This window comes from Pangasianodon hypophthalmus, chromosome 12 (assembly GCF_027358585.1).
Source record: "Pangasianodon hypophthalmus isolate fPanHyp1 chromosome 12, fPanHyp1.pri, whole genome shotgun sequence".
Lineage (NCBI taxonomy): Eukaryota > Metazoa > Chordata > Actinopteri > Siluriformes > Pangasiidae > Pangasianodon > Pangasianodon hypophthalmus.
Genome location: NC_069721.1, coordinates 2325325 through 2348699, shown reverse-complemented (window position 1 = coordinate 2348699; position 23375 = coordinate 2325325). Strand labels below are relative to the sequence as shown.

Genomic DNA, 23375 nt, shown 5'->3' with positions numbered 1-23375 from the left:
TCATCAGCTGAGAGCTTAACGTCGTGTTTACAGAGGTAATCAACACAAACGCAAACCTTCCACTCTATTCATTAACCCCTTGCCTACAGTAGCCTCTCACAACCTCTGACCTTTCACCCCCTGGACTGAGATTAGAGCAAAAAGGTCCGTTTGAAGCTAAACATCTCTAGCAGTGAGACAAATTTAGATAGCTAGCAACAACACACCCTAAACCCCCTTCTGTCAGTCTTAATATCAGAAATTAATTTTGGCATTTCATAAGAATTTTTAAAAATGTACCATGTGTCATTGCTAATTGCTGACAGGTGACAGGTATTGAAGCAGACGCACACCCCCACACACACACACACACATACACTGTTAACCTGTCTGTTGCCTGCAGGTGATGAAAGCAAAGTCTGTCTCCACATGTACAGGAAATGACTTGCCCGTAAACAGGATATTAGCCAAACTGACACTAATAATATAGAACAGGCGCAGTGCAAAGTCACTCATTAGAGCGTGTTATTACTTGACATGAGGGCTGTCATTAACTGATCTGTATTTGCACATGTGCAAGTGTGAAATTTATCTCTGTAGCACCTAGCATACTGAGATTTAGCAGATTTAGAGCGCTCTGAGACTGACCAAAAAACCTAAACATGCTGCGTAGGATTAACGCATATCAGGAAACATATCAAATTTAAAAAGTTTTCGACAAGACAAATAATGACACACCTTAGAATGTTAATTACTAGCCTGTGAGTTATGAAAAAATACCTCATTGTTTTCAACAAGAGGTGGAATTGTTAGCATTTTTTCCCACATTAGCGTCCTATATTTTTTTAGTACTGTCTTTAGATTTCATCCCTTAGCCTGTTAGTAGCCTAGCGTATCTTTCATTCTGGCTATATGTATTAGCGCACTTTTCTATTTTTAGAAGCTTTCTTTGCTAGTTTTGCCAATGTTTCTAGCAAAAGTCTTGTATTTGTGGCAGCAAATGTTATTGTTATGGACTCGGCTAAAACGCAACCCGACGTTAAACTGTTTTGTTTTCTTTCTTTCAGTATTGTGTACACGGAAACTCCTCGAAACTGCACGCTTTACAAATGTATAATATTTAGCACAGAAAATAGGCTATTTAGCTTTGCTAGCAAGGTTGTTTTTACCTCATAAAAATATATTAATTGGGTCTAAAATCCATTTTACAAAGAGAAGAAATGTTAAATGAAACTTCTCTCAGCAACCAAGAAAAAATGATTTAAATTTTTTTTAAAAAAAGTGGCTACGCAGTTAGCTAGCTAGATGTCACACAAGGCCATGAATCTACAGTGGATGGAAAAATGAGAATAACAGTTTTACCACATTAGCTTCCAATCAACATGTAGGGAATGAGTGGAAGAGGGGGTTAAAGGTCACAGTCAGGGTTAACCTCTGACCTCTTGCCACTCAGGGTGCTAGTCAGTTGGCTACAGTGATACTTTTTTTGATGGGTTTATGAGGTTTTTTTAGATTTACGATTGGCCAAGTGCTGTTGGAAATCTCTGTCCCTCTGCTAGTTTCTCACCTGTTTCGCTTTTTCTTTTATCACCTGTCGCTTTCGCTTTCCTCGTTCATCTCTCAGCTCTCCCTTTCTCCCTCTCTCTCTCTCTCTCTCTCTCTCTCTGTCTGTCTATCTATCTACCTACACTGGATTCTGGTTTCTGATTGGTCAGAAGGTGTTTTTTAATTTTTAATTTTCTATAGTAGCAGCTTTGACAGTAGTGCACAAGTTTACATCAATGCACTCATTCACAGGGACGTGTATGGATGACGTGCCACAAAAACGTATTAAAAACGTGTGTTGATATGGTTGATATGGTGATAATAAATTTTCTGTAAGGAGACATTTATATAGCATGTATGGAAGGAGTCTCCAGTGTCAGAGGTATTGCTGTAACTTCATATTTTCCAACATCTTCAGAACGGAGCAGTTTTGCGATTATCATGATAAAACGTTTTTTTTTCTGTATTAACTTCAAAAGAGAGAAAAAAAAGAGGCTGATAAGGGAACAACTGTTTATAGCTGCTATAACGTGTAATAAGTGAGAACAGAAACTAACTTGTTTTGCAAACATTAAATGTAACTGATGTAACAGATAAAAAACACATGTTGCTGTTTAATGAAAAAAAATTGTAATCGTTGGCAAATTGCTAACACACTGTACTTTGAAATGGTAACAAGAACTCGCTAGTCTTGACAAACTCAGAGTGCACCATTTGTACCCCGCACACTACAGCAACGCTTTCGTACCTTGGCACACGGTGTCGCTGACAGCGGTGCAGTGCTGGAGCTCCTCCGTATCCTCGCAGATGGTGCACGGCAAGCACAGGTTGAGCTCGCTCTCCTGGTCTGAGTACGTGTCGTCCATGCATGTCTCGCATACGGTGTCCTGCTCGGGGTTGCAGCGCCTGAGCACACCGCTGCCCACTGGACACGCCGTGCACGCCTGGCACTGCCCCGTTATGCGCGACATGAAGTAGCCATAGTCGCACACACAGGTGGCGTCGTTGGCATCCGTGCATGGCGTCTCCATGCGTAACAACCCAGTGCAGTCTGTGCATGGCATGCATCTCTCCGTGTGGCTGAAGTTCTCTGAGAACGTCTCACCTGCAAGGAACGAAAGCAACGTGATTGATGGACTTCTAAAGCATCCCTCAAAAGCACCAGCTCAAAGTCTGTGTAAAAAATGGTGTAAGACTGAAGAAGCTGTTTCAGCTCATCCTCCCTCTCAACATCATCATCATCATCATCATCGAATTTGATATGATTTTTTAAGTTTCATGTTAAAAAAAATCAAAATTTTTCCCCCAAGTAAATAAAGAAATAAACAAGCAATGAACAAACAAATAAATAAATTGGCAGAAAAGAACTTTCACAGATTTGATCTGAATTAAACACAAAAGATTCATTCAGCACATTTACTAGATCATATGATGTTTTCAAAAGCCTGTTAATAAAAACAGTTCTTAAAAGACACCATGTGATAAGGGCGTGAAATGAGAAAAGAAAAAAGAAGCTAAGAGAGTGTGATAGCTTCAGTGCTGTATTTAAGGTCTCATTTGACCTTTTCTGGCCTTTAAATTTATGCTGTGTGTGTTTTTTTTAATTTGCACATAATAATGGAATAAAAGAGACACTTGATTGTTTTAAAATAATCCTTAATTGCGACAAAATGTATGCTGTATCTCATGTTCGAGACAGGTCAGGTCTCAGTTAGAAGTTGTGACAGTAATCAGTTTTTGAAAATCAACAAAGATGCCAAACGTTTAGAAGCAACCACATCTTTGGAAAAATAAATATGAAATTTGCTTGCAGTAGATTAACTAACCAATTTGCTTGCAGTTGATTAACTACCTGCAGAATTGTTCATTCATTCATCTTCAGTAAGCACTTTATCCTGGCCAGGGCTGGGCTGGTGCCAGCGTCTATCCCAGGAACACTGGGCGTAAGGTGGGAATACAGCCTTGATGGAACACCAGGCCATCACAGGGCACTTGAGAGGTGGGACTAAACTGGAGAACCCAGCGATAACCCACCCAGGCGTGAAGAGAACATGAGAAACAGTCACCTGAACTCAGGATTGAACCAGGGACCCTGTGAAAAAGCAATGTCTTTCTTTTTTCCTTAAATTCTTGGTCAATCAAATTTGACATATTCGAGGTGTCCTTTCAGGTCGCCTCAGCAGAGATGCCACTACTATTCTGGTATTCCAAGTCTTTATAAGTGTATATAAATCCTTATAAATGGTTGGACAAACTTTCATTGACCTCTCAAATTTATCGTAAAGATGTACCAACCGTGCAGCTTGTTTTCCATTGAGTAAAACGCCAATAGCCATGTTAGCGTTTGGCAAATTGATGCAGTCCCGGCTCCTGTTTCAGCCCATATTACTACTTCTAATGTTTCAGTCTGAGTCCTGTTCCTATTTATGTCCTCAGCCCTGTTTCTGTGTCAGATCCCCCTCCAGACTGGCCCGTGCCCAAATACAGACCTGGGTATTGTCCTGTTGTTACCTCAGGCTGTGCTTTGCTTTGTATTGTTTGAGAAGTCTTGCCTGAGTAAACTCCATTCTACTCATTTCTTGTTTCCCTAAATCCTCATCCTGGTTTCTTAATCATGAGTCCTGCTTTGGGCCTACTGCAGCTCTGTTATGGATTTTTGACTATGATTCTTGAACTAATAAAAAAAAAAAACTTTGCAAATCTGGTCATATGAAGTGCCTCTAAATTTAGATCTCACCATAGCACAGAAACTGACTCATTTACTGTTTTGTGTCTTCTGTCAGTAGAGCACTCTCTTCATACTCACAGATCTTTGTGCAGCTTAGATGCTATAGATCCTTTTAAATTTTGATTGACATTTTACATGACAGACTTCAGTTTTTAAGTGAAAATGGGGTTATCTTAAGATCAAATCCTGATGATCCAAAAGCCATCCTTGGGGGTCCATGAGAGCAAAACTGGTCAGACGGATGGTGTTACTGCAATACTCTCTTTCCTGTCAATCGAAATGACACTAAACAATCATGAATGTCTCATCTATCAGCTCATGTATAAGTAAGTGGGAAGTTAAGGCTTTCCTCCAAGTGTTTAACTTTTCTGTGATGTAGCATGAGCAGTAGTTTGAAAAGATGTGGTGGCTTCATATGCTTTGGAGGAAGCACATGTTAACCCTCACCCTCCTTGGTTGGTAGCTGCCATAGATATTTACAGTATGGGAATTGACAAATGACCAAACTGGAAGAAACTAGAGTAAAAATCCAAACAAAAATTTATCTGACCCTAAACAGGTACACTATGGTGTACCACAAAGATAAATTCCTTTCCTTCTGTTGTTTTCTTTATACATGCTTTTTTACATTAGCTAGACCAAATGAACTATAGATTAACAGGTTGTATCAGGAACATTAAGGACTGGATGCATAGTCACTTATAGAGGTTTCACAACTAGCCAGAATGCCCAAGTCTACACCCAGGAACGATACTGGGCTCATCTGTGAGAGGGCCTCATGCACAGCATGCCATAATGCAGGAATATTGTAAGCAGGGAGCCGTTCTCATTTAAAAAGATTTTTATCCATGCAGTCCAGCACAAGACGTGCATTTTTCACAATGTTCTCAGTGCAAGCAATCACACCCTGTAGGTGTGCTAATTACAGTGCTCCAGTCCTGTGCAATTCTGGTTTTAGATATCAGTAAGGCATTCTGTCTCCTCCAGTGACCATAACAACCCTTTCCACACCATCATGAAACTTGAAACAAGTATAGTGACAAGTTGGACCAATCTTGGCATGCGGCGCCAAGAGCAGATAGTTTCCACACCTGACGTAGACCCCATTAGGAAATCATCCCTGAAACCAAGACAATTATAAATAACCTGGCTAAGCACAGTATGCCTTGCACCACTAAATTTTGGTGTTGATGTTAATGATCTTTTTCATTTCTGGTATATGGATGAGAAACTTTTATTATAAGAAGTATGAACTGGCTTCATTTAGTCTAGGGTTCTTACAGTAACTAGAAACATTGAGCACTTGGGTTGCCTCCAATCTACATTGGCCGCCTGTTATGTTTTGTAAAGACTTGCTTTTGACATTTAAAGCTCTAAATGGCTTAGAGTAGTACCTAAGCAATCTCACTTGGTCTCTATGGTTGCTAAATGCAGCTCTCTGATCAATACAAATAGACCACGGTGGATCCTTTTCCTACATGGCTCCTAGGCTTTGGTAATGCCTTACTGACAATAATCAGGATTTAGACTCTCTCTCTCTCTCTCTCTCTCTCTCCCTCTCTCTCTGTTCAGTCAAGCCTATAGCTGACCTTGTCAAAAAGGTATAGGTGGAAGACCATGGATGTTCTGCTGAACTGAGATGTCAGTGCTGTCTTTTCACATGCAATCACCCAACTTTAACAATACGATCAAGTGTTGCCGGTGTGTGTGCCTTATTGCTTCACTTCTGTTATTTCTATACTGCACAGGTTATCAATATTGATAACAAATTTAACACAGATTAGATCAATGTAAAAAATAATAATAATAATAATAATACATACCACCTCTTTTATTACCTATCCTGAGGTCTGTAAGCTCCTATTCTTGGCATTGAGACACCAATAATCTCTTGCACCAATCCATACTGAGGCCCAGAAGCGTCTGTTCCTATTAAGATCTTTCGGCTGTCACCATCATGAAGGCTGTATGTTTTTGCTCCATTCTGATCCTATGTCTTCCCACGAGTCCTGAGACCTACCACATCCTCATTGTCCTCCTGCCACCATGATGCCAAAATGTGCTACCCCTACTCCTGTTCCTTTGAATTCTTACTTCCTCCACTCTGAGGCCTATGAGTTCTTCTTGAGAACTTCTTGAGGAATATAGGTTTCCGACCATTCCAGGTCCTATGGTTGCCATCCTGACACCCAGGAACTGAAGCCTACACAAGACTCTGAATCCAATCCAGATCCCACTCCTGCCATCTTCAGGCTCACAAGCTCCTGCAGTCATCTGGACCTACTCGAGAGCTATAAGGGCTGTAGTTTCTGCCCCACCCATAACCTCCTGTTTCCATCTTGAGACCCAGAATCTGAAGCCTATGAGCTTTTGCCTCCATCATGATCCTACTACTGCCATCCAGAGGGCTATAAGCTTCAGCTCCCATCCTAAGGCTTATAAGCTCCTGTTCCTATTCTGATCCCACTCGTCATTTTTAGGCCCACAAGATTCTGCTTCATCTCTCAAGACCTACCACATCCTCATTGTACTCCAGCCATCATAATGCCAACAAGCTCCTTTTCTTACAAGTACTTATGTCTTCCACTCTGAGGGCTACAAGTTCCTGCTACCATCTGGACGCTTCTAGTGCCATCCTGAAAGCCAAAATTGAAGTCTATATGCAACTGACTCCATCCAGATCTTACTCCTGCCATCCTATAGGAATACATATATCTCCTGGTGCCATCCTGGTGCTCCCATTCTGAGACCTAAAAGCTCCCACCCCTGAAGCCTTCAAGCTTCTGCACCATCCAGATTCTACTCCTTACATTCTGAGGCCTTGAATTCCTGCCACAGCTGGACACTTTTGCCACCCACAAGCTCCTGTTCCCATCCTGAGGACTACAAGTTCTGATTTTCATCTGAGGTGATCCAATGACCTAATGTGTGCAGATCAAGGGCAATAGAAGCACCTGATACTTTCTCTTTAACTGTCTCTACTATGACTAACCTGTCTCTTTAGCCTACAGTATAATGGCTGTCTTAATACAGATGAGGCCACCGTATGCTGCTAAATGAGGGATAGTCAACAGGGGATCATTGTGTCCATACACACCCACACTCAACACACATCTACACATTCTCCATACACTCTCACATGCTCATCAGTGCTTGATTATTACCTCTCTGTATTCCCCGGTGTGTCATGCACTATGGTCACTAATGGATTTTCTGATGATGGCTAAAGCGAAGGAAAGCACCCACTCAGCCTTTTCCTCTCTTTTTGCCCCCTCTCTTTTTTCATCCCTTGTTTCTTCATCTTGCTCTCTTCCCTCACTCCTCCTCTCTTGCAGCCGTTACCATAATGTGCGTCATCAATAATGCATATCGACATTATCGAGAGACTGCACCATATGTGTGTGTGTGTGTGTGTTTGTGTGTGTGTCAGTACCATGGTTCGTACTTTACAGAGGAGCAGAGATAGCATTCGGTAAATGACTTCTATGTGTCCATAAAAGGTAAACTAATGTGGCCAGCTACAATTTATTCTTGTGTGTGTGTGAGTGTGGACTATCTGTATCCATCTATATTTGTGTATCCATACTAGCATACTGGCGAAGGTTGTACATGTTTTCTGTTTTCTACACTCAGAAGGTCTGTGTGTGTGTGTGTGTGTGTGTGTGTGTGTTGCTAGAGCAGCTGGTTTATGTCTCTATCAAGCCACAGTCATTCTGTCTGTACTCCCTAAGTTCACGTTGCTATTATGTCTCCTACTTTCAACAAGTTGGGTTTTTAGATGCCTCCTAATAAGCCATTTATGACCAGGAAAGGGGAATTGAGAATTAGACCTCACATCTTGAAGTTATTTAAACACCTTTATCATAGCAATCTCTCGACTGAAATACAAATCTGAGTGGAAGAATCAAATTTCACTCCATTCATCTACAGACTGTACATCCTGAGTGTAAAAAGGACACAAATTGGTGCTGTTGCTCCTCTCAATCTCTGGACCTGCCTGATTGATCCTGAAGCTCTACTTCTTCTTGGAGCACCTGCACTTCAGACTCACCTTCTGCTGTTGTGGATATTTGCACCCAAGGTTCACCCCTGCTTCAATGTTTAATCTCACCTGGACATTTATACTCATGACTCTCCTGTGCTTCAACACACTCAGTACATTACTTTTCTACACATTGTATATGGTAATGATTTATAATCCTACTATCAGGTGTCACCCAGAAAAGTACCAGTTCCTTTTGGAGTCTGGTTCCTCTCAAGGTTTCCTCCTCGTGTCATCTCAGGGAGTGTTTCCTCGCCACTGTCGCCTCTGGCTCGTGCATAGATTTGGCTTGGATTAAAATCTACATCCGGATTTCTGTAAAGCCGCTCTGTGACAATGCTTATTGTTAAGAGTACTATACTAATAAAACTCAACAGTGTTGCCAATTCTGATTTTAAAGACGATGAACCCACAATCTAAGGAAACACTTTGAAGATGGTGACTTTCAAAAGACTTTAACTTAAATGGGAAAAGATGCTAAATGGGAACAAAATACTTTTAATCATTTTTTTCTGTTGGCTTGAAAATTTGCTTCTTTCTAAAAATAAATACTTGGAACCAGTAAAAATGTATAGAAATAGACTTCAAATCTTATAATCTTACAGTCTTATTGTAAGTGTGCAGTGTATGAAGTAAATAAAGTGATGGGAATGAAGGAAAGTGATGGGAATAATGCTTTCACAAAACAAAACAAAACTAAATCACCACTGAAGTAGAAGTTTAAAATGAGGGCAAACAGAGAGTCTGAACCAGAATAATGAATGAAGTCTACCCACTGCTTCCTTTTTCTTGTAAACCCGTTACAGGTTATTCGTATTCGTACCATATAACCTTTAGCCGGATGAGAAAAAGTGACAGGTGGGTGATCAGAAAGAAGGTGGAGGGCCTCATGTGTGATGATGGAGTATTTTGGCCTGAGGCGAGGGAGTTCCATTGAGATACGCACGCATGGGCGCTTTAAAGGCTTGTCAGATCCTCCAAAACACGACGAATCACAAGCTCCAGGCGACGGAATGATTTTTATTTGAGGTTAAAGTCTCTCCATAAACATCGGGATCTGGAATGCAACTCTAGTGTGCTTTTCCAATCAACTGATTTTACTGATTTTGAATGGACATATTGCACACCTGAGAACCTAAATAGAGACAGAAATTCAGGGGCAAAAAGGCTTGCTCGGAAATGGGATCGGGACTATCGGAGATCAGCGGACACTAATAATTATATACTCGTAATTTTGGTCAAAATGTCCAGTTTTGACGTGTCCCTTCAGTTTTGTCTAGCCTGATATTAATCACTGTCCTGGGAAAACAGGTGTTGCTGGAACGGTCTTCAGCGTCAACTTGTTAAAATATTACTTTTAGTTGTTTTTCAGCTTGTAGTGGTTAACCCTCAGGTTATGTTCAGCAATATTTCACTGACCCAGGCAAAATGTTCTGCAGGTGTGTGCGGACAGATTAGCGTGGAAAGCTGATTTTACTTTTTATTTATTTATTTATTTAAGAAAAATCACTATCCAGGGAGTTTGAAGCTGACATAATTAAAGCGGTTCATGCGAGGCACCCACCGTAACTATAACTCTCTTACCAGTCTTAGCTAGTATCAGCTATCTAACTAGCCTAGCTACCTCTCTAGATTAGATTTATTATGAGAAGTAATGCGGATGAACTAAAGAGCTTTGGAGGCAGAAAATCAAGTGAATTTGAGCTGCTTGTGCGACTCGACAATATGCAGCCACAGTTAAGGTGGGATGTCACATCATGTACTGGTGAAAGTCCCAAACAAATTTTGGTGTCATTCATTTCAATCATTTTTCATATTCGTTAGAGATCTTCAGCCAAATGCAAGCACTTCTAGTTCCGCATTGTTTCATTAAAAATTTTTCAATTTTAATTGAATTTTTAAGTGAAGATCAATGAGGAATTTTTAAGCTGTCCTCTTGGAGGTATGTGGTCCTGGAATACAGGATGAGGTCGACTAGCAGGTTTGGGGTGGGGTTTGTGATATAGTGTTGGTGGGTGGTTCCATATCAGACACTAGCTGCAAACAGTTTTTTTTTTAAAGGTGTCACTCCAGAAATATGCCAGATTTATGGGCTTAAGTGCTCATTTCATGACATAAATGAAGCTATACCTAAACAAAAATTCACCCTTGTACTCCAAATCACTGACGAAATGTAATGACATTTCACTTAGAACAAAATGAAACTATCTTCATTTACAAATTCGGGCAATTCAAGGACTGATCACTGGCATGGCTGCAACAAGATTTTAATTTAAAAAAAAAAATGTAAGTTAAAATTCATGCTAGCTGCTAGTTTGCTAGGTTTTGTGTAAATCTTGTGGTAATGAATGTATGATTTCATACCAGATGAGTGGTCATATGCCCTGCTAGCTAGAATGAAGACCTGTCTATTTTGCTCTAAATTGTGTAGCTATTTTGATAACATGAACTATTTTGATAACATTAACAACTCTTTTTTTTCTAGCTGAAGTGAAATGATTTAGAGATAAAAATGTTTTGATCTTTCCAGAAAAACTTATAGCAGCTATAAACGGTCTTTCCCTCACCAGCCAAAAAAAAAAAAAATAGCTTGTTATTTTACTGAGAAACTACAAAGCATAAACTCCTCTGTCCTGAAGATGTTGTAAACTTTGCTACAATACTTGTAAAGTCACAGCTTTACCTCTGACTGTTACAAAGCGCTGACACTAGAAACTCCTTCTACAAATATTCAAACGTCACCATATCTATGATTATGCATATTTTTAAATCGATTTATGCAGTACAAGTCCCTGTGAATGAGCTGTTACTATAGAAATGATAATGTCTTAGAACAAGCGCGTTAATATAAACCTGTGAGTTTCAACTGCAATACTGTCAGAGCTGCTGTTATAGAAAATGAATACCTTCTGATCTTCTGTGGTATAAATGACTATTACTAATTTATATGTTTGGTCCAGGTTCCTTTCTTTCATTTGAGTGGTCTGCGTCCAGCCATCCAGACATGTGGGAGACCAAGAAAATCAACTCTGAGCCCGTCACACAACTTTTTCCAAGTGTGAAAGCACCCATCCAATGAAAACATTCACTCGAACCCGTTTCCCATATAATTTATTACAACCACGGCAGCGAAAGCCCAAGAGCGCTAGCCCTCACCTTCTGTTCAGCGTCAAACATGACACATTTTAATCAACACACTGACCCTGATCCTCAGATGTTTGGCCTCAGGGTGGAATTTGCATGTTTCAAGCTCAGATGTATTGTGTTCTGTTTGCAAACAATGATCTTTTTCTTGGCAGGGACTGCATGTCCGCAAGAGATCATTCTGCTGAAGACTCATCAGCATTCGATAGTCAGGATTCCCTGAATCACAAACAGTGTAACCGTGACCGAAATGGATGAAGTGAGTCTTATTGTCATTAAACAACAAAGATTCCTTGCCAAAGCAAAAAGCAATCACACTGATTAAAAAAAAACTTCAAGATACAATGCACAAATGGCATTGATTTTCATTAACGACCCAGAGAAAATACCGAAAAACAAAACATTTATTGCAAAACGTCAATGCAAACAATCACAAGGGGATTGCTTTTTAAGAATTAAACACTGACTTTGGTCAGAAGTGAATGGAATTCCCCAATGCAGTCATGCTACACCGAAATGCAATCACTGTCCAATCACAGCCTTAAGTCATACTCGGGGGCGTGGCTCCAAAGAGCAAAAGGCCCTGAAAATGTCATTTTCCAGGAGGTGTTTCTGTCCATGTTAAGCAACACCCTTTATAGTTTGTTATGGGTTGTTGCATTCCTTCTGCACTTATGCTGTAAAAAAATAAAAATAATAAGATTTCCAACATGACTACAACCAAACTAATTAGTACGTTCAAACAGGGTGGGGCTTAAATTTGGTCAGATCACATCACCACAACAATTTACCCAACAATCGCTAGCTTTCTAGCAACTAGAAATACTTGTTTTTGCTTTATGTTCTATTGCGATGTTCTAGTCAAAATCATATCACTTTTTTTTTCAAACTCCTTTGGTTTGTTTCTCTAACGAACATAAAATATTTTGACTATTTTTTGGATGATGGTATGATTTTGGCCCTAAAAATAACAATTAATAAAGCTGGTAAATATGTAACTGAAATGAATTTTCTTTTTAAAATTTTAATTTAGCTAACATTAGTAAACCTTATTTACTGTGTAATTTTAACCGGTATTTTATGCTAAATATTAAATCAAGAAGTGAAAAGAAAGTGAAAAGAAGAAGTGAAAAGAAAGGTTCATGGTGATAGTGTATGCTCAGATATGCGAAGGCCATAACATGACAAAAAGCACAATATGACTTTGCAACAAAGATAAAGGAAAAGAAGGGGTGGGGGAAACACAGAACAGGTGCACACAATCAGGTAACACACCAATGACCAAAATCAAAAGATAAGTACATGGCAGGACCTCAAAACAAAACATCTTTAACTGCTAATTAGCTTTGGGGAACTAGCACTACTTCAGCCTGGAAAGTAGTGAGGAATTGGCATTTTAAATCATGTGACTTCATTGTGTACTCACTGTCGAGGCACGGCTGACACTCTGTTTGCGTCTCTCCACACGGCTGGACCACGCCTTCGCCTGGTGGACACTGTTTGCAGCACTCTCCACTGGTGGTGTACTGTCCTGAGTTACACACTTTCTGAGCCGAGAACACGCCCACCTTCACACAAACACAGAAAAGGACGAAGAGTTACTGGACAGGCATGCTTACTAACACACTGTGTTCACCGATTCAGTGTAACAAACACAAACACACCCATCAGAAAAAGACAAGGAAATGCTAGCATGCGTAGCAGTACATATATGCTAGCAACAGAGGTGGTTAAAAAGTCCTGAAATCCTTTAAAAATTATGATTACTCATCTAAATAAATGCTCTGGTAAACATTTACGTATGGCTTCAAATTCTTCAAAGTATAAATGCATAAATTCACGTGAAGTATGAAAGAAAAAAGGAAAAGATTTTAATTCCTGATGGTAAATTAGCATTTCTTTCACCAAGGAACATGGAAAAACTTTAGATTAGGCTAACTAACAACAGTTTTATTCCTCATCTCTCATGTTAGCTAGCATGATAATCACTTTGACCAAACTAGCTGAATGCTAATAGCAAGCTGTCACAGTACAAGAACAAAATGGACATAGTAGCAGATAGACTGCAATGTAGCCTACAAGTAAAATACAGATATTGTTACTTTCCACCTCTGGGCTAACAAGCAATGAGGCTCGCGAGTGTATTGTAGGAAAAGCTACATATTTTTATCATGTACTTACAGTAACATAAGCACTCAACAAAATCCTTAAGTGTAGTTTTAAGAAAAAATGCTAGCATGCCTAGCAAAAAGCAAAACAAGCTAGCATTGAGCAGAATCAATTAGCATATTTTTACAACCAAAATTAGGTGAAGTGAAATCAAAAATGGTTTCCATATGAATTTTTTTTTATTATTTCAATATTTCTCCAGCCTATACACGGTGTCCAATCCCTAAACTCTAGAAACGCTAAACATTAGAGATGTGTCATTAAACAAATTGACTCTTTGAACCGACTCTGAATGTTGAGAGCCTTGGTGCTTCATATCTTGTAGAAGTTTTTTGGGTTTTTTTTTTTTTGGCAGTGATGGATGCACATTCTCAGACCTTCACTCTGGGATCACGAGTCTCAGGAGACTGAATTCCTGGATCCCATCTATCACTAATCTTTTCAGTGGTAACTTCACTGTTGGCATTAACCATGTGCCAGTGTGCTCCACTATGAATCCTAAACGCACATCTATCAAAGCAGGACAAATGAAGTGAGGCAGACTTGATGCAGCAAAAATATTTCTGAACTGATTCCAACTAGGAGACTTTTTCCCATAAAGAAAAGGACTAACCCCATGACCTCTGTTGGTACACGTTCTATTATGTATGAAGCTACAAATCATTCCAGTAATGATTATCATTATATTATTATTATCTAAGGCTTAATCAGAAAATGACTAACACATAGAGAAAGTACACAGCATTCCTTTTTTCTCTGATGGCTGGGATTAGTCCTTTCAGCCAGGACACTATTGTGATATACAACCAAAATCTGTCAACATATTCTTTAAAAAAAAATCAGCTTTCTGAGTCTTGGAAAACCACTAAAGGAAATATTTAATCAATGTATGACAGCTATATTTTCAAATAAGGTCCTTGGATAGCATTCAGAACTGTAATGATAATTTAAATATATAATTTAAATATATATATATATATATATATATATATTTATATATATATTTATATATATATATATATTTTTTTTTTTTTTTTTTTTTGGAAAAAACTACAAAAACAGAAAAACAGAAGAAGCGTGGGAATCTCTGAGAGTCCACACACAGGGTCATGTCCCAACATGAGTCTGGGTCCAACCCTGATTATTATTATTTTTTTATTTTTTTTATTTTTGGCAAAAGCTCCTGCTTTATCTCAGATGATTTGGACAAAAGTCCAAAATATATATATATAAAAAAAAAATTCTACACTTTGTGACTGTGAGGCTGATACTAACCAGCTGGCCTGGATATTTAATTATAAATATGACACATTCTGTTAATTTCACAACAAAACAGCCAAATATACTTGACACTTAATGTACTTCTCTCCAAGAATACTTAGATAAACTAGTATACTAGTTGTAAACTGAAAGTATACCTAGCTGTATTCTTTTACTATCTTTTCTAAGTGTTTACCACTAAAGTCCTAGCTCAAACGTCGGAATATTCTTTTAAATCTGATGAGTTGTTCCCACACCTATTGGGTGCTCGTTGTTGAGTAACACACTAGTGAAATGCAAATCTAGCATGTAGGAGTTACATTTAACTATGAAATTACAAGGAAGGCCAGTAACTGATGTTGAAGATTAACGATGTAGATAACTGTCGACAAGTGCTTGAGTGAAATGTGTCAAGTGGCCCCTTTTGGTTCAGGTGAGTGGAATTTTTCACTGAGAGAGAAAAGAGATAAAACAAGCATAGCGCTTCCCCCAGGCATGTTCGAGTCAGCTGGATAAACCACAACGAGAGGCTAAAAAGGAAGATGGCACTTTTGCTCAAGTTTGCATTCTTCACATTTCTAGCCTCTCACCCCGCGCTAGCCTTCTGGCAATCATTCCAAACTCAACCGACAAGCAAAAACTACCAGGACACGTGCAGTAAGTACTTCTTTCTGTTCTCAGGGAACCAGAACAAGGTCATAAAAATGAGTTAGCGTGACGTTTGTATACGGACGTGAGTTTCCGCCCACTCCGATTTGAGGAAGGTGTAATCTTGGTAATTGCATGCTATTTTTTTCTCTCATGTATTCTTGTCTCATTTTCCTGTCATGAACTCTTTAGCATCTCCTGACCTACAAAATGTTGTTTTCTGTACTAGTTGCATAAAGTGATGACACCATCCGCTGCCTTTCTCCTCCCTTCTTTTATTCTTTGTTAATGAAAAAAAAAAGGAGAAACTGAGCGGAACTGTCCTAATCCCTAAACTCGATTTCACCTCTTTCCTTAATGTCTGTTCATCGACTGAAAACAAACACGTCTGTCACCAGGTATTATATATGCAACCGCCCTGCCCCTGAGCCACCCTAAACTTCTCATGCGCACAAACATACACACATACGTAATGACATGCATACGACCACACAGACAGAATAAATAACTCCTGTTTACAGAACCAAAGATAGCGTGAAATGGGAGGCATGTCACGCTAATGTTTTTAGGAAACCTTTCTTCTTCCTGTAGCATAAACACTTCAGAATATCATGCTGTGCTTGAGAAACGTTTTATTGTTCAAGCATGTGTAAAACAGGGTAATGTTGAAAATATTTGGACGATTTCTTGCACTTGCACTTTCGCAACAAGAACATGAACATGCACCCACATATGCACATTAGGTTGCACGATCTAATCTCTAAATCTGCCAGGCCCTATTGCAACTGGGGGTACGATACTCAGGGAAATGTCTGGAGGTCGGGCTCTACCAGAAAAGGCAACATGGGGGATTGGTGTAATCCCACCACACACAGGGTCCATAGTACATCAAGTGGTGCTTGATGTCATGGAATTTGGTATTCATTGGAAGAAACAAATGATACCCAGCCAATAGATGAAACACTGGCCAACATCTTGCTGACTTTTTGTCTTGGGCACAAACATGATGTGCTACATCAGACACTTTCTTAGAAAAGGATAATGACTATGGCCAAGTCGTCCCCTATGCAGGAATTTCTCCACTATATGGCTAAAGGTTTGTGGACATCTGACCATCACATCCACATGTGCTTTTTGGACATCCCATTCAAGATTTAGCCCCCCCACCCATTTGCTTTTATAATAAGCTCTAACTCTTCTGGGAAGGCTTTCAACTAGATTTTGGAGCATGGCTGTGGGGATTTGTCCATTTGTCCATTTAGTCACAAGAGCATTAGTGAGGTCAGGCACTGATGTTGGTGTTCCAGTTCATTACAAAGGTGTTCAGTGGGGTTGAGGTCAGGGCTCTGTGCAGGACACTCGAGTTCTTCCACTCCAACCTTAACACACCATGTCTTCATGGAGCTCGCTTTGTGCACAGGGGCATTGTCATGCTGGAATAGAGTTTTTGCCTCTTAGTTCCAGTGCTTAGTTCATGTGCTTAACTAGCTAGCTGTATGTTACTAAAATATATTAGCTACCTCTTTTTTAGCCTAGTCAGTGAGGTGTCAGGCCACAACATTTCACTGGGGAGCACACTGGAGCTTTTACCTGTCCGATGGACCATTTGTAGTTAATGCATTTATGATTTGTTCACACCTACGTAGTATCTAGACTTGTCACAGGACATATGACCATGCACAAACTTAAAACCTCAACAAACTCACCTATGTTTTGACTCTTTTGGCTTTGCCTGATTTTTTATTCTTTTTTTGTCTTAGGTCTGTTTATTACTAACACTGATTTGCTGAGACGTTCAACTGATTTACAACTCTGAGCTTTTCTCTAGCTCCTTATTCCCTGTTTACTTGACATCCCATTTTCTGTTTTCTCATCATTATAATCCTTGGATTTCTAGGCATTTTAAGATCTTGGTTTAGTCAGTAAACTCTAAATCTTCACTCCTGTCACACCCTTATCCAACACACACACACACACAAAGATCTTAACACATGAAAATGATTCATTCCAGTTGCTTCATGGACTTCTTGGACACAGATGATTCAAGTTCACTCCTGTCACAAAGATTTTTCAGTGTGTAAGCGAACCAGTCATTGTACTAACATTTCTAGGAAAGCATAAATCATAGATATGACAACGATCTACAGGTTTTCACTGGTCTGTCCCAATAAAATGCCACAGAATTGTTCAATATTGAAGAACCACACAACCAAGTGGCAAGATGTCATTTAATTATTGAAATGTAACTTGAAGAACATCTTTTTTGTAATAAATAACATTCCACCACCTGCAGTGTCTGGGCTGGAAGTACATCAGATTCACTGTGAATCGATTGCAGAGAAGTCAGAATAACTATTTTATGAGGAAGAGTGGTGTCTTGGGTGATTTACCAGTTTCTTATTAATTAGGCCTGCTGGTGCATTAGTAATACACTTGGAATCAGATCTGATCATTTTATGAACTTGTGCATGCGTTCCTCAACGACAGTAAACAGTTTCTCATTGTCCTACCTTTCCTGAGGACCACAAGTTAAGTTTTACAAGGTTCTGCCACTGTCCTGTAAACGACAAACTTCTGCTTCTATCCAGATCCTACACCTGCCATTCCAAGACTCAAGAATTCCATCCTGAGCATCACAAACCCTTCATTTCCTTCTGATGATCTTAAGCTCTTACTCCTATCCTGAGGCTCTCAAGCTCCTTCTTGCATCCTGAGGCCCACAAGATCCCACATCGCTCCTGAAGAGTTCTCAAGTTCTTCCTTTCATTCTAAGGATCTCAATCTCCAACTTCCATCCTGAGGATCAGAAGCTGCTGCTTGACATCCTGAGAATCACAGGCTTCTACTTCTATTTTCAAACAAGCAATTTACATCCAGAGGATCAGAAGCTCTACTTCCATCCTAACAATCTCAGACTCTTACTTTCATCCTGAGGATCACAAGATCATACTTCCACCCTGAAGATCACAAGTTCATTTATTATTTTCTGAGGATCAAACGCTCCTACTCCTGCCACTCTGATGATCACAAGCTTTTACTTTCTTCCTGAGGATTACAAGATGCTACTTCCCCCTGAAGACTGCAAATTCTTTCTTTCATTCTGACACCCTGAGGATCTCAGGATCTTCTACTTAAATTTGGAGACTTGCAAGCTCTTTCTTCCATCCTGAGGATTATAAGCTCCTACTATAAGTATGATCTTCACAGTGGAAGATCATACTTCCACCCTGAAGATCACAAGTTCATCCATTCATTTCAGAAGATCACAAGCTCCTGCTCCTGCCACTCTGATGATCTCAAACTCATAATTCCAGAGGATCTGGCAGTGCTACTCCTGACATCATGAGGATCTGGATACTTCCAGTAGATAGTGGATAGTTCCACTATCTGGAGGTTAATTCTCCTATCCTGCCACAAGCTCCAGCTCTCTCTTTCTTGATTGACAGCTCATGGTGGAATTTAATTTCTTTATTTTCCATCGAAACTGGTATTTACAGACATCATATACCAATACTTCTGACTACTGGACAGAGGGGAAATGGCTCCATCTTGGTTCTTCCCAAGATTTCTGGAAATACTGATTTAAAACGTATGACTAAACTGGTTGAAAACTGGCAGTCTTGATGAAATTTTTTGCACATGAGTAATTTCGTTCTGTCCATTGCCAGTTTTTGACAGCTTCTTCTGGACCACTTCTTTAGTTTTTCAGCCACTGTATTTTTTTTGTTTGTTTGTTTGTTTTTTACAAGGCACAGTTTTGCAGATGCGGTATCTCATAATGGCAAGGGGCATCATTTTGCAAATGGTGTGTAAGCAGTAAGGAAACTGTGATGATACGGGAAGCTTCCATCAGAGGTGACTTTCACATGAAAGCACTTAACCTTTTTAATCCTACACCCGTCAGCACCTGGTTTACCGCACTGCAATAAACTCAATGCACTTCTCAAACAAAGCACGAGTGTGTGAGCACTGTTAATATTACACAGTGATTCTAAGTATTTAGGCATGATCCTAAGTATTTATATACGTTATTTTAAACTCATATGGAATTGAATTTTTTTCCAAAACCTTTTACTTCATGCTAAAATACTGACTAAAAGACATCCCAGGACATATGCAAAGAAGAATGAGAAGATGCTCTACGAAAGGTGATCATTACAACATAGGTTACAAGTGTTAGGACAAATAGTGAGTACACTATCTAGGATAAATGGCTAAGACAGTGGACAGAGGCTAGCATAAAGGCTAGGACATACACTAGGACTGTAGCTAAGACACATGCAATAGGACAGATGATCAAACAGAGGCATAGGACAAACAGCCTGTAGAAATGCTAGGAAATTGGACAGGACAGGTGCTAGGACAAAGGTTAGGACATGATCTATACCAGTGGTTAAAAAAAAAAGTAATGGTGACAACTAAGATATCAGCTAGGACAGACAGCCAAGACACAGGTGACAGAGGTGTAGTACAGGCCCTATGACGCAGAATAGGACAAACACTGAGGACAATCAACTAGGCTACTGGCTAAGTCAAATAGCTAAGACAAGATGCTAGGATATAATTTTAAGACCTAGGTTAGGACAGAAGACTAGTACAGGTGTTTGGACAAAGGCAAGGACAGCTCCAGGCTAAGATAAACAGCTAGGACAGTGTATTGGACAGATGCTAGAAAGTACTTGAAGCACAAGCACATTCTGCATCACAGAATATTTTTAGGCTACTAGATTTGCTCTTTAAAAAAATTTGCCAGTCGATATTAACTGAACTGCATTAGCTAGCTATATTAGTTAGCATTGGATGGAGTAGGGTTGAGGTGGAGAAGAGCGGGTTTTGTTTCATTTCAGAAAAGCGCTTCTGTACAGCTGTCAGTAAAGTACGTTTTGTTGCTTCGTTGTTCTGGAATCCCTTGTTGTAAATGGCCATCAAAAGCAACATGCTGGGGAAGACACACCTAGCATTGTCTTACCTAGCTAGCCTAGCTAGCGTTTGCTGCAGCATTGGTTGTTGCTGCGTGCTGCTAGTCAAGAACTCTTTGTGCTGAGTTTTCAGATGTTCTGACAGTGACGTAAATTGCAACAATAGGGGAAAGGAAGAGTGTGTCTCAGTGCTCAGTGCTCGCAGAATTGAAGTGCTCAAATGCTACAGCTTTTGAGGTTAAATTGCTTATTTTTTTACGTTTACAGCATTTAGCACATGCCCAGATGTTGGTGTCGGAGCATTTTTATGAATATGAGTACAAGTAAATGAGCATAGTGTTCACACTCAAACTGTTTGTATTAAAAGTTATAATGGTGAAAGTAAGGATTAAGGGCAGGGTTAAGGTTTGTGCCTTTTCTTACAATTTGATTAGTATGAAACTAAACTGCAGTGAAATTCATGAGAACAAGTTGCAGCTTTTCTTTCAAAGCTAGAACCCAGTGTTTATTTTTTCCTATGCTGAGTAGTTTATTGAAGACTGGGTGAAGATTTTGTTTGTGCTTGACTGTGCTTTTGTGGGTGTGTCTTTCAAAGCTAACAAAGGTACACTCCACTCTGTTGCCTCTTAAACACCTTATCAGGTCTCTATTAGGACCTTTAAAACAACACACACACACACACCATTGACCGATCTATTGTGAAACCTCAGTGAAAAGAACAATATGATAAAGGGAAGGGACGGTTTGAGAGAAGTAGTCATTGTGGTTTTGTGGGTTTTTTCTATTCTGAGTAGTTTATTGAAGGCTGGATGATGATGTGCATTTGTGTGAAGATGTGTGTGAAGAAAAAAAGAAAAAACAGCATGTTGTGGGCATGTCAGAGTAAAAAAGGAAAAACTGTGTGTTTGTGTGTGTGTGTGTGTGTGTGAGTGAGTGAGTGAGTGAGTGACAGAAAGTGATTGCATGTCACATCACACAACACACTGACAAAGCAGTTCCACTTGAGAGGCCTGAGTAAGAGGCTTGTTGTTGTGTTTTGTCATTTGGATTATGCCTCTTTACTGTAACCTCAAAGAAACACAAGATGTAAAAAAAAAAATTGTGAATAAACTTTCAGTCATCTACATGTTGCATGTAAAGTTTCCACTAAATTTAAATGTCCTAAATATAATAACAGTCTATCAAAGTATAACATGCTCTATGTGGTGCTATTATGGTAAAATAGTGTTTCCACCCCTATTTATTTATTTTCCTATAACAGCACGTCCCCAAGTCCTGACACTGGAGACTCCTTCCAATAAATGTAACATAAACGTGTCCTTACAGAAAACTATACCAGGGTCTCTTCAGAACACTGATACAATCACTTCGGCACCTGGAGCGAGTGTCAAAGCAAGTACAAAAGAGCTCGAATCCTTGCTTTGAACACAACACAAAACAACACACGCACACACATACACACACAGACTGTAACTGAGAAGCGTGCAACTTCTATACAGCCAAATCCACATCTGAATTCACAACCCATGTTTCCACATGGCCAAGTCAAGATGTGGACTCTGTCCAAGTGCACCTGCCTCAGGTAAATCTGCAGGGATCTGCATTGCAAAACACACCACCTCAGGAAAATAATTAATTAATTAATTAATTAATAGATAAATAAAAGATTTTTTAAAACACCTTTAAATAAATAAATAAATATTATTATCATTATTACTAATAATTATTATTATTAATAACATTTTATTAATTAATTATTATTAATAATAATAAAAATAATAATAATAATAATAATAACAATAATAATAATAATAGCAATTATTATTATTATTATTATTATTATTATTATTATTAACACCTACTCTGGAAAAATACACCCTGCCAAAGTATAGTGTGTAGATTGAAAATTTTGGTAACAATTTGAAACAACAGCAAATAAAAATACTCCAAAAAAAAAAAAAAAAAAAAAAAAAGTAAATTTGCTTAAATCCTTTGGAAATTGTTAACAAACTTTTTTTTGCAGCGTCAAATGAATAGAAGCAGTGCGCGTGCCGTGCTTGATCCCGACGCGCGTGCAGCTGTGCGCGCTTCATTCCAGCAAGCGCGAGCAAACTTACGTTTTCACGTGAAACTTGTGTTAAATAATAAACACTACATGCACACACCCATACCTGCACACACACACACACACACACACAGACACGCACACAGATAGAAAGTTGAACACTTACCACTCCAAACACTGCCGCGAGCACTACAGCGTACATGTTTGTTAAGTTCTTTGAGTGCACGCGGACTCTTCTCTTCTCAGGATATTAAAACAGATGATGATGATGATGATGATGAATCACTGGTGCACGTGAGGTGCTGAAGTGAGCATCACTGCGATGTTTAAACGCTCTTTTCGGTGTTAGTTAGCGCGCGCTCTCCGGCTTAAGTTCTCCACTGGCCGCGAGCTCCGAGTCGCGCGCTCATTGATGTCCAAAAGTGAAAAGAAGGAGGGAGAGAAAAGCAGAAAGACAGACAGAAAGAAAGAGGAGACGGGCTCGTTACAGAAGAGTGAGGGAGTGAAGAGCGAGTGGAGTGACGGCTCAGGGGACCGAGCAGTGAATAGAGAGGAAATGATCCGGCACTCCTCTTTTCTCTCCTCCTCTCCTCCCCCTTTCTCTCTCTCTCTCTCTCTCTCTCTCTCTCTCACATGTTGTCACTTTTTTTTTGTGTCATTCTTTCACTTCCTTTTTTTCTTCTGTCTCAACTGTCTCACCTCTCTCCCTCTCTCTCTCTATCTCATGTTCTTTCTGTCTCTTCCTCTGTCACTGATCCCTCTCCTATTCTCTCTTTCTTTCTGTTCCAGTCTCTCTGTCCTGTCTCTCTCTTTTCTCTACTTCATTCTCATCTGTCTTTCTGTTTTTCTTCCTCTCTCTCTCCCTCTTTTTTATGT

General features: G+C 39.4%; 1 protein-coding gene across 1 annotated transcript in view; it reads right to left on the bottom strand.

Annotated features, from left to right (window-relative positions):
* ngfrb (nerve growth factor receptor b) overlaps window positions 1-23104 on the bottom strand; it is a 44189-nt gene extending 21085 nt beyond the window's left edge. The window contains exons 1-3 of the mRNA XM_026947904.3: window positions 22666-23104; window positions 12865-13006; window positions 2273-2629 (exon numbers count right to left, since the gene is read on the bottom strand). Of these exons, the coding sequence (XP_026803705.3) occupies window positions 2273-2629; window positions 12865-13006; window positions 22666-22701 (535 nt within the window). The 5' untranslated portion in view covers window positions 22702-23104. The remainder of the gene's footprint in view (window positions 1-2272; window positions 2630-12864; window positions 13007-22665) is intronic.
* Between the last annotated feature and the right edge of the window lie 271 nt (window positions 23105-23375).